Source organism: Acanthisitta chloris, unplaced genomic scaffold, assembly GCF_000695815.1.
Source record: "Acanthisitta chloris isolate BGI_N310 unplaced genomic scaffold, ASM69581v1 scaffold21954, whole genome shotgun sequence".
NCBI classification, from domain to species: Eukaryota; Metazoa; Chordata; class Aves; order Passeriformes; family Acanthisittidae; genus Acanthisitta; species Acanthisitta chloris.
Window position 1 is genome coordinate 619 of NW_008670114.1, and position 12,315 is coordinate 12,933.

The 12,315-nt window shown below is 39.8% G+C and overlaps 1 protein-coding gene across 1 annotated transcript; it reads right to left on the reverse strand.

Moving 5' to 3' along the window:
* Positions 1–6,879: 6,879 nt before the first annotated feature.
* On the reverse strand, positions 6,880–11,159 carry LOC103801166 (angiogenic factor with G patch and FHA domains 1-like; the record flags this gene model as incomplete). Its single annotated transcript, XM_009073572.1, has 4 exons — positions 6,880–7,068; positions 9,620–9,766; positions 10,408–10,613; positions 11,063–11,159. Coding segments are annotated over 4 exons (639 nt in total), but the record flags the coding sequence as incomplete, so codon positions are not given.
* Positions 11,160–12,315: the final 1,156 nt, after the last annotated feature.

A 12,315-nucleotide genomic window follows, 5' to 3' on the forward strand; every position in this document is an offset into this window, starting at 1 on the left:
CATAAGTTTAATTTATATTATGTGGAACCGTTCTACTGCAAATCCACTTTCTACTGCCAAGAAGTTTCTCTTCCTGAATATCAGACAGATTGGATCATTGCAGGTTCTTCCATTGCCACTTCATCTCATCAGTAGAAAGGAAAAAAAAAAAAGACCATTTTTTAAGCTGAGAAGTCTAAAGTTTCAATATTAATTTTGCCAGAATACCTTAAAAATTTATTTGAATTACATTAAAATCTATGTAAATCCAGCTGTTGAATTAAAAGCAATCTACTAGCTCAACAACTATCTTAAAACATAAAAAACCAAAGGCAAAAAGAAAAAAGGAAAATATATAAAAGACAAGTGGCTTTAAGAGATAAACCAATCAATCAATCTAATAAATAAAATCTCAGATTTTAAGTTATGTGCCATTTTGAATTCAGAATTAATTCATTCAACTGCCCAGAATTGTATCCAATATTGCAGCACAGCAGTTAAAAAGACCCATCCTTGACCTTTGTACATTTTACACTTCAAGACACATGAAATAATGCGAATGTTAATGTCAGGGAAATTAAAGCACTTTCAGAAGTGTAAAAACACATCAGTGGCACAGATGTAAGACCAACCGAAGAATTCCTCTCATCTGTTGCATAGGACAGTGCAATTTTGAGACACTTCCAGCAGATTCTCAGGAAAAATCAGCTATTTTAAAAAGCTTTCATGCTTTAACTGAAAGACTCTTGGTTTGTTTAGGACTTCTCAATAATGCACTGACCCTCCTTCCTGATCCTTGAAGTCATGGAATGGGAAGGAATAGGACTGCAAAGCCATTGTGTAATGCTGTCTATCCTATTCAAAAGGTGTAGTAATCCTGCTAGGAGTAACACCACACAGTTCATACCTGTCAAACATACTAATTCCACTAGAAATACTTTCAGAAAATCTGACTTTTATGAGTTATATTTTCCAGTGTATTTATATTGGTCTATATTTATGTTTGGTAAGGATATTAGATTGCTGTCAACATACTAAGATGTTCTGCAATCCTAAATGTGCTTCTTCCATAACACTGTGAGGTAACAAAGCAGTTCATATCTAATCCAATCTAATAATTCTAACCTAATCTGAAAACAGAAATTAAATGCTCTGCTCAGATCACGACCAAGGCAAAACAACAGGTGACTGTGATGCCCAAGTACAATGCTCCAACCACTTAGCTCCTTCTCCACAATGATACATATTATTGGCATCACTTCAGATAGTTGAAATTATGCAATTAAAAGGTGCAGTTTCAAAGCTTAGCTGCTAAAGAGTAAACTCTCAGTTCTGGGTTGAACACAGGAATTTTTAAAAACACTCCTACAAACAGACCAAGGATTCTGTACACACATTCATTCCATGATTTTGCCCATGTGACCATTAAACCTATTCTCAGCAGTTTTCTGTATTTTGCCACAATTCCTACATTCAGCTGTTAAGAAAGCAAACAAACCAAGTAGTTAAGTACTGATAAAAACGCAGTCTTCCTATTTAGAAATCCTTGTACAAAATTGAGGATTTCAAAACTGCACTCCTAAAGAACATGGATTTTGAGCACTTTCTGATTTTACAGATCTGTATTAAAATACACATCCTGATGTACCTTAAAGCATGTGAGAGGGTCACTTGTGGTGAGGAAATCCTTTTCCATTTATGCATGACTATATATTGGTTTTGGCTGGCGCTGTGTTTTGAATTTGTGCTGGAAATAGCATTGATAATACAGAGGTTTTTGTTATTGCTGACTAGTGCTTAAATGGAACCAAGGCCTTTATTGCACCTTTTGCCACCTCATCAGTGAGGTGGGAGCACACAAGGAGTTTGGAGGGGACACAGCCAGGAGAGCTGACCCCAACTGACCTCAGGGATATTCCATACCATAGGGCACCATGCTCTGCAATAAAAGCTAGGGGAAGTAGGAGGAAGCAGGAGGAAGCAGGAAGACACTGGGAGTTATGGCCTTTGTCTTCCCAAGTCACCATCATGTGTGACAGAGCCCTGCTCTCCTGGAGATGGTTGAACACCTCCTGTCTGTGGGAAGCAGTGAATTAATTCCTTGTGTGCACGGCCTCTGCTTTCCCTATTAAACTGTCTTTATCTCAACCCATGAGTTTTCTTACTTCTACCCTTCTGATTCTCTCCCCCATCCCACTGGTGGTGGAGTGAGTGACTGGCTGTGTGGGGCTTCGTTGCCATCTATGGACACATCATGACAGACTACTAGTGACTAGACTACTAGTACCAACACGGAACATATGTAGCATGTATTTCTTAGGAAGATTTCTTCACAGACAGGGCAATTAGGCATTTGAATGGAATGCTCAGGGACGTGGTGGAGTCACCATCCCTGAGGGTGTTTCAGGAGGGACTGAACGTGGCACTCAGTGCCATGGTCTGGTTGACATGGTGGCGTTAGGTCACAGGTTGGACTTGGTATTCTCAGAGGTCTTTTCCAACCTTAATGATTTTGTGATTGTGAAAGTGTAACTATGCAAACAAACAGCACCTAAGACTTTGCCTCCATCCTGAATAGCCCAATGTTAGCAATGCACTTCATTTCTCAATGACAGGTTGACTCTTCACCCCAAATCCATGATACAAGACACACAGCATGCAAGTACACACCCATTATAACCACATTTGTTACACCATATTAGGCACAAACATTCCGCTGAATGTCGCTTTGCCTAACATCTCAATAGTCAACTGACTGATCCCAACACTCACATGTGGAACATGGATTGACTATGTCATTCAGGTTTGAAAACCTTCAATCTACTGGGTATATCCACAGGATCTCTGGGATTTTTCTCACTGAGCTTAAGTAAAATTGAGAGGTGTGATCAATCTGATCAATAATAAACTATTTCTTAACTTTAGAGTTGAGTTAGTTCATATTTCTGCATCCCTGACAAAGTCAGCCACAGGTACGAGTGAAATCAGGATTTTTATGTATCCCATGAGGAGTGACCTTACAAGAATGACAAATCATGCTTGTGTGAGTGGAATTGATGAGTTTGCTTTATAAAGAACAAGCCACAAACTACTGATTACAGTGACCTTTTGAATGCATACTGTCCTACTTAGAAAACATACATTATCACAGGCATTGAAGTGTTTCTAATGAAAAGTTCAAAGTATTTTAAGCACTTAACTATACCTTTTGCTTTACTGTGACAGAGCAAGACATTTTGTCTTTCAAAACTTCCATTTTTCTGTATTATGCCTAATCAACATGCATGTTCTTGACATTCTTCAGCACGCCTACAAATTAGAACTTATTGTGACCATAATAAGCTCAGTTCTAAGAACTGCAACATTTAAATTATTATTTTTCTGAATTTATTTTATACAAAACACAGAAATACGCAAAAATACAACTTTTCACATGGTCTATAGTGTCTTTGCAAGAAGCTCAGTAGGTGACATAACAGAACCAACACCCACCTACAGGGCTGAACAGAAGATCTTTAGCACTGACTCTCCCAATTTGAAATATTAATCTGAGACTTAGTATTTTACTTAAGAAACATTTCCAAACAGTTAAAAATAACTCCTTCAATCAGATGACTAAGCTTTCACTTGCTAACACCATGTTACAAGTACTCAGTTACTTTCTTCCACCCTACACAAGACTCAATTTTCCAAAGCAAAAAACCTAATTAAATGCAAAAAAAAAAAGTAAAGCCCTTCCTACATCATATAGAAGCCACTTCATACACTAAGTATCTATCAAAACTTGTTTACATTTAATCCTTTAACTGAGAGAGAAAACAAGTTTAACAAGTGTTTCATCTACTTGAGGGCCTGCAACTACTGCTGTCTTCCCCTGCCTCACAGACACATTCTTATGAACCATCTCATCTTCATCCAAGAATGATGAAGTCCAAGGGGTGTATTAGACTAATTAGTGACTTTGTCAATATCAGACATGAGTGTGCAGGTTATAAAGTAATTTTTCAGTTTTATAACAGAAAAATACAATCTTACTTTTTAGTAAATCTTAATCTTTAATACTAAAGTAACATGGATTTTTTTAAACTAATGAATGAATTTCTTATATTATTAATAACCACAAAACAAGAATAAAGTAATGGCACTTTGTTTTCTCTAAATCTAACTTCATTCTGAAGTTTAAAATACACAGCAAGTGGTTTATGTTTCACTTTGTATTCTCTCTTTTTTCTTTAAAAACAAAAAAAACCCACAAAAAAGGCCTTGATTCTTACTCTGGCATTAACCTTCACTTCGTGTACACCGATGCAGAATCCGTGCACTACAGAACATTTGAAATGGTTTTCCTGTTACCTTGTTGGTCAAACAAATTAATTCATGAATAAAGCAAAGTACTTGGTTCACCATCAGAAAAACACATGAGGAAGAACAGATGTTTACCTCCTACCTCGTGACTGTGAATGTCTCACACAAAAGATTCGTTAGCAAGACTATCTAAATAAAACTATTTTATCTATACAAAATAAGCTGAAGACAAACTGCTGTTTCTAGTATAATCAGATGACAGCAGACTGATGGAAACCCAAAAAGTAGTCAACGTTTTTTTGCTAGGTCGAAGCTATATACGCTGCATAAAATACAGTTTTGTGTATAATACACTTGTTGAACTTTCATAAATGCACTTTGTTGATTTAGGTCAACACATAAATTTAGTTCTGTCCTGAACTACCAAGAGACTTATTAATTAGTTTATGACAAAGACTGGTCCCTACAAACTTTTCTTAACGCTTTCCTGACACATGATGAGTAAAGTTCTGTATTAACAGTGCCTTTTGAGGTGGCAGAATTAGAACTCAGTATTTGCAAACAGCAGGAACAGGACCTGGATGCTGGTGAAAGTGCATTTCCACTGCATTAGCTCCTCTCTCAAGTTTCACAGTATTACAGCATGTTAAGGGGTTGGAATGGACCTTAAAGACCATCTAGTGCCAATCCCTGTCATGGGCAGGGACACCTCCCACCAGAGCAGGTTGCTCAAGGATTTTTCCAACCTGGCTTTGCACACTGTTGGGGCAGCCACAGCCACCCTGGGCAACCTGTGCCAGTGTCTCACCACCCTCACAGGAAAATATTTCTAATATCTAATCTAAATTTCCCTCTTTCAATTTAGTCCCATTACTCCTTGTCCTGTCACTGCAGCTCCTAACCAAGAGTCCCTCTGCAGCTTCCCTGGAGCCCCTTCAGACACTGGCAGGTTGCTATAAGATAGTAGAAGCATCTAGTATCTTAGACTCTGAGTCTAAGTCTAAGGGATCTTTATACTTACTGTTGTTGCTCAAGCCTTCAGAATAGAATGGTTCATGTTTCATCAAGGAGTAGAAATTCCCACATTAGCCACTATCTATTCATAAAATGTGTAATTGGTCAACAACCACTATCCATTTAACCTAATTTCACCTGTTCTTAGTATGAACAGTTTCCATTTTCAAGTCTTTCGGAAGACCTCACTCCCGAGTAGAACTTTTTTTAACTCTGCACTGATGCTATGGAACTATTATGTAAGAATACCTATACAGTAACATAATTATTTCATCTTTCAACCAGTCTGCTTGTCTGAGGCCTACACAGTGAAACTATGCAGTGCTTAAAACAACAGCTTGAAAGAATGCAAATGAAGGAGCACTGCAAAGTGGAGAAATCAATACATTCAATTATATCTTAAGTAATGAAACAAATGTGCGTAATAGGATTCAACATCAGTAAGTGTTCATGGAGGAAATGCTTCTTGGGGTTTAACAGCTGTGTTACAATCAAAATTCTTGGTGTTTAACAGTGAGTAATCACTATGTACTTTAGGGTATGCTTTCTTAACACACAGAGAAAGGAATGTATGTTCTTTATAAGCTAAAATAGAAATGAATTCAAATGGGATTTATCAAGATGTACAGCTTACAGGACTCTTGGTTAGGAACTGCAATGACAGGACATGGGGTAATGGATTCAAATCGAAGGAGGGGAAGTTTAGGTTAGATATTGGAAAATGTTTTTTTTACTATAAGGGTGATGAGACACTGGCACAGGTTGCCCAGGGATGTGGTGGCTGCCCCAACCTTGGCAGTGTTCAAGGCCAGGCCGGATGAAGCCTTGAGCAACCTGATCTAGTGAGGAGGTGTCCCTGCCCAGAGCAGGGAGTTGGGACTGGATTATCTGTAAGGTCCTTTCCAGCCCTTAAATTCTATGATTCTATGATCCACACATTAAGGACAATGAAAATGTATTGACCAAGGAAAGTATCAACAGGAGAGTGTAATATGCAAAGAAATTAGCACTTCAAAGACACTTCCCCAATCCCAAATGGTGGTAGAGATACAGTGAAATGTCAATGGAATGAGCTTTGGAATGCAGTCACAGAGAAGAGATTGTATATATGGGTGTGTTTTCAAAACTGTCATTTTTTGATTCATCATGTGAATCTGGAAAAAAACCCAAAACCAACAACAAAAACTCAAAAAGAAACCACAAGCCAAGCCCCCAAAACCAAGACACCAAGGTTAACACTGAATTTTAAATGTAACTCCAGCCCACACAGCACCCTGAATTCATTCTAGTGTTTGCTCAACAGAACACTCAGTTTTAGACACTCAATTTCAGACTTCTTTAGAGTTGCATTGCAATAAAACAGTATTGAAAAAAGTTTGAGCCTTAACCACTCAATGGGAAAATTATTCTAACACTAACTACACGTTAGCAACTTGCTGTATATAGGTCAAAGATGTTTAAATAGTTCAAAGAAAAAGCATACATCCTCTGCATACAACCAAGCCCCACAACCCGTAAACTGCACCACGTTAAAAAAAACCAACAGCTTTTGGATTTTCTCCCTGTCACTTCTGAAGTTACCTTATACTCATCTGCAGCACTCCACTCTGGCTCTTTTCTCTTCTTTTTCCCTTTTTTATCCTTGGTGTGCCGAGTACCAGAGGTCTGGTAAGACTGCAGATCCACTCTTGAGTGAAACTGGTATCGGCCACTTTCCACATCACAGTAGTAATAGATTCCAGTTGCTGGGTCATAATACAGTTGATTTTCCTTCGTGAAAAATGAAGAACAGGGTTATCATTTCAGTAAATACACTGTTGGAAGATGTACCTTGTTAATAAAGGATTAATTATTATTCAAACTTTAATAAAATGTACTCAAATGCACTAAGGAACTGTGGTGGTTTGATCCTGGATGGTTACCAGGTGTCCATCCAACCACTCTGTCAATCTCCTTTCTCCACAGGACTGGGAAAGGAAGTAAGATGAAAAGCTCATAGGTCAAGAGAGATCACTATCACAGAATCATATAATCATAGAATGTTGAGTTGGAAGGGACCTTAAGGATTGTCTAGTCCCAACCCCTTGCCCTGAGGCTCAAGGCTTTAGCCAACCTGGCTTTGAACACCGCCAGGGTTGGGGCAGCCACAGCCTCCCTGGGCAACCTGTGCCAGTGTCTCACCACCCTCACAGGGAAAATTATCTTCCTAAAACCTAATCTAAACTTCTCCTCTTTCAATTTCTCCCCATTACTCCTTGTCCTGTCACTGCAGTTCCTAATACAGTCTCCCTGCAGCTTCCCTGGAGCCCCTTCAGATTCTGGAAGGTTTTTATGAAGTCTCCATGCAACCTTCTCTTCTCCAAGCTGAACAGCCTCAACTCCCTCAGCATGTCTTCACAGGGAAGGTACTTCACTCCTCTAATCAGCTTCATGGCCTCCTCTGGACTTGCTCCAACAGTTCTATGTCCTTCTTACGTCGGGGACACCAGAACTGTGCACTACAGTTGCATCATGGGCAAGCCAGATTCAATTTGGTGAAAATGAATTATTTACTGACAGTTAAATTAGAGCTGGAAGATGAGGAACAAAGGAAAAACATTTCCTGTCTCTTTTCCACTACACGCATTCATTCCCAGCTCCTCTACCTCTCTTCCCCAACACGGCACAGGGAAGTGAAGAGTATGGGGCCAAGATCAATACATAACGGTCCCTCTTTACTGCTCCTTCCCCCCAGCCCAGCATGGGACCTTCAAGAACTGCTTCAAGCTTGGGTCCTCCACAAACCACAGCTCCTGCCAGGGAAACCTGCTCTGGGCTCTGGCACGGCCTCTCCACAGGACACAGTTCCTTAAGGAACTGCTCCTGTGTGGGGTCACCCACGGGCTGTAGTGTGGTCCACTGTGGTCCTCTTCTATGGACTGCAGGGAATTGCCTGCTCTGGTGCTTGGAGCACCTCCCCCTACACCTTCTTTGACCTCGGCATTGGCAGGTCTGTTGTTCAAACTTACCCCCTCAAACACACTCCACTATAGAGCATTATGCCCTTTCTTACACATACTTTCAGAGTGGCACCTCCAGCTTCTCTAACAGCTTAGCTGTGCCCTGCAGTGGAACCAGCTGTGTCCAGGCAGCCCCTGACCTGTTCTCACAGAGCTCCCCACTCCACTACCAAAACTGTGCCAGTAAACCCAATACAATAACATTTCCTGTAATTCAGAACAGCAGCTGAACAAGAAAAGATAATTGTGTTGTGTAATTGTACCATAAGCTGCAATCCATAACCACAAACACTTATAGAAAAATTAAGGTTGGAAGAGACCTTTAAGATCATCAAGTCCAACTATCCACCAGCACTACCACTGTAACCCCTAAACCACATCACCCTGGGCAGCCTATTCCAGCGCCTGACCACTCTAACCGGGAAAAGATTTTTCTAATATGTTATCTGAATCTCCCCTGCCTCAGCTTAAGGCCATTTCCTCTACTCCTCTCACTGCAGGCATGGCAGAACAGACCAGCCCCTCTATCTGACTAAATCCACAAACTATTTCAAGAGCAATGGTATCATTCAAGACTTTAGAAACAAAGTTCAGAAGCCTCTCTGAAACCAAGTAGTTCTGTTACACCTCAGTTTTTTAAACCGAGCTGGTAACACTGCAAACAAACCCTCTTTTTTCAGCACAGTAGTTCCACTGGGATTTGTGACAGTGTATATATCCATCTACCTATGTACATACCTAAATACACCTATACACATACCTCATAGGACCTTCGCAAAAGCTCTTATGAGAAACATACAGCAGAAAGCAACCATTAAGAAATTCTGATCCACCATCTAACATCTTTTTTTAAAGACGTATTTTCTTTCCTGTAGCATCAAACTAGTTGGTAACAGGACTCAAGTAAAAGCACAAGCATTTTGTGTATTTTCTCTCAACACACTTTTCACCGTGGAGAAGCCACTGGCTTAGTTCAGCAATCTGTCTTTTTCTAAAGAAATCATCTTATACCTCAAGCTGAAAGAGTTACAGATCAGCTTTACAGTATAAAATTTCCACAATGTAACTTAAAGATCTAGGAGACATCAAAAAGAACTGAATTAAAACCTAAATTTGTATCTCAGCCTGCTATCTTCAACTGAAACAATGAAAAACCTCAGTAATAAAATTCCACTACTATGCATCTCCAGCAACCTGCTTTTCAAAACATGACATCAGCTTGGATCCTTGTTCTTTGCTTATATAAACATCAACCATTTATCTCACTAATGAAACTTTTGAAACAGATTAAAAATGCCAAGGATTTTGGGAGTGATCCTTACCGCATTGTAGTAGAATCCAGTGCTGTGGTCATAATACAATCCTGTATTTTCATCGTATGTAAATCCAGTTTGAGAAACAGCAGCTTCTGCAGCAGCTCTCAAGCTCTCTGCTAAAGAACCCTCTGGTACTGAAGTATCTTCTGCTTCCTGGTACCAGAAGGTAAGAAATTAGATTTTCTTCCACAAAAGGAAATGCTCTATGGACTTGAATTGTTTCAGAAGGCAAAAATCTGGCTGCTGTTTACTCATAAATTCCTACTGATTTCAAGGGGCCTGAGACTTCATGCTGTCTCTTTTAGCTTCCCCAATTTTTATTCATGTGGTTCACATAAAAAACACACACAAGGAGTATCTTTCCATACATTCCTAAAACAGATTTCTGCTCTCTGCTCCATTTCAGTTACTAGATGCTAAGGCACAGACTCAGTTAAGTGAGGGGCCTAAGAGAAGGCCAGATAGAAGTGAAGAAAACCGACCCACAACAAAATAAACACTGCCAACAACTTTCTTCTCCTTATATGTTGCTTTCTAGGCTATGTAAGACATATCTGCCTTTGATAAATCCCAAACAAACACCAAAACCCAAATCTAGGAGTACGCTACACATGGAACATACTACAAAAAGAACTAGTTTTGAAGTACAAGAATGTTTGTTTGCACCACCAGCACCAAACCATCATAAAAATTCATCTAATATAAAGATACAAAGACCAAAAAGCACATCTTTTAGATGAAACATTACAAATGCTGACTTCCAAAACTGGTAAAACCCCAAACAACTCTAAGACCTGTGAATTCTGGATGAAATTTTCCTCTTCTCCACCTTCAGCAGCTTTGGTGCTATCTGTCCTTAAAGGAGCGTCAACACCTGTCTGTGCTTCCTCTGTGGAGTTATGCTCAGTGCCTTTGGTTCCATGATTGTGCTGCACTGGTAGTTCAGATGCACAATCTTGAGTATCAGTGTGATTGTAGTAATTTTCATAGTAGTAGTAATCTGTAGGGGAGGAGGAAAGAAAACTTGAAGTCACATAAAACAGCAAAATGATATTTCACCAATGCAGTTTAAGGATGTTAAATCTTAAACTGGAAATTTATGCAACTGAGTAGCAGTCTAATGAAAATCAAGTATTAAGCAGTGCCTCTGCTTTGAATTTATTCTGCTCCTACTAAACAAATTATGCCTTGTTTTAATGTCCTTTAAAAACTTGTAAAACACAGGTGTTTGTAACATTTAAGATTAAGAGGTTACAGACTGTTATGACAATCAGTTCTGCTACTTCAAGCTACATTTTAACCTGGATAAACCCTTGAATACACAGGAAATGGTCTGAGAGATCATGTCAGGGTTACTGAGTTCTGTTCAGCTAAGGATAATACTTAAAAGAAGTTTCAAAAGAAGACACTGTTCTAGACCCCCATTTAAGCAGTCACCATCCTCTCTACCTGCTTGTGACCACGCAGCATAGTCCTCTGTCTGTACTTCTACACTACATGTATCTTTCTCCTTCCTAGTGTGGATTTCCTTAGTGAGTTCTTCCACCTGAAAGAAAAAGGAGCATGTTACAGAACACCTTTTAGTGGTCTACATCAGAAGAGAGTATCAGCCTCTTTTGTATTCTGTAATTCAAGCAAAACCTAACTGCAGCATAGAATCATCAAGATTGGAACAGAACTGTAAGATCATCAAGTCCAACGTCCACCGCTGCAATCCCTAAACCGTAACACCCAGCACCAGATCCAGACACCTCTTTAACACCTCCAGGGATGGTGACTCCACTACCTCCCTGGGCAATATCCCAGTGCCTGAACACACTAACAGTGAAAGTTTATTTACTAATATCTAGTCTGAATCTCCCCTGTCTCAGCTTAAAGACATCACAGGTGTTTCAACTGATTTTGTTTGGCAGGAGACAATTTTCCTCTTGAATGGTTGGCATGATGGGAAACGCAATTTCTGCTCACAAAAGGAGCAGAAAAGCTTAACCAAGGTTATTCCTAAAATGCCCATGCTGTAAAGTAGGATTTTAAGCAATAAGCACTGTGGTGGCAAACTGCAGCATTTACAAAACTCCCCTGAGGGGAAAAAACCTTATAGGGGAAAAAAATTGGAGGAAAAAGTAGGGAAAACTTCCCTGTTTTGCCATTCTGCCTTTACCTCGCCTTGTTTAATAAGTAGTTCCTTTCCTTCTGCTAAACATAGTTTTTCCTCCTGACTGTAAAACCCACTCTATGGTTGGGAAGAAGCCACTGTTCTCCCCACCACCAAGTTCTGCCCCAGGACAATTTAAGGACTGCTTAAGGAGAAAGTGGTCTTGCTGACACAGTGGTGTTAGGTCACAGGTTGGACTCCATGACCTCAGAGGTCTTTTAAGCTTATGGTCTGTACAAGGAGAAACATGGTCTAGTTGACATTGTGGTGTTAGGTCACAGGTTGGAATTGATGATCTCAGAAACCATTTAAGCTTAAAGATTTATTTAAGGAGAGACTGAACACGGTGGTGCTAGGTTCTAGGTTGGACTTGCTGACCTCAGAGGTCTTTTTGAATGTGATTGATTCCAGGTGGGACAGCAAACTAAACCCACCATCACTGGCTTAGTACCTGCACCACACAGCACCCACTACCCTACAACTTCCACCCATAAGGAGGTAACCCACCCTCCCGCCCTTTACCCTCCACAACTCCCTGAAAGGAGGT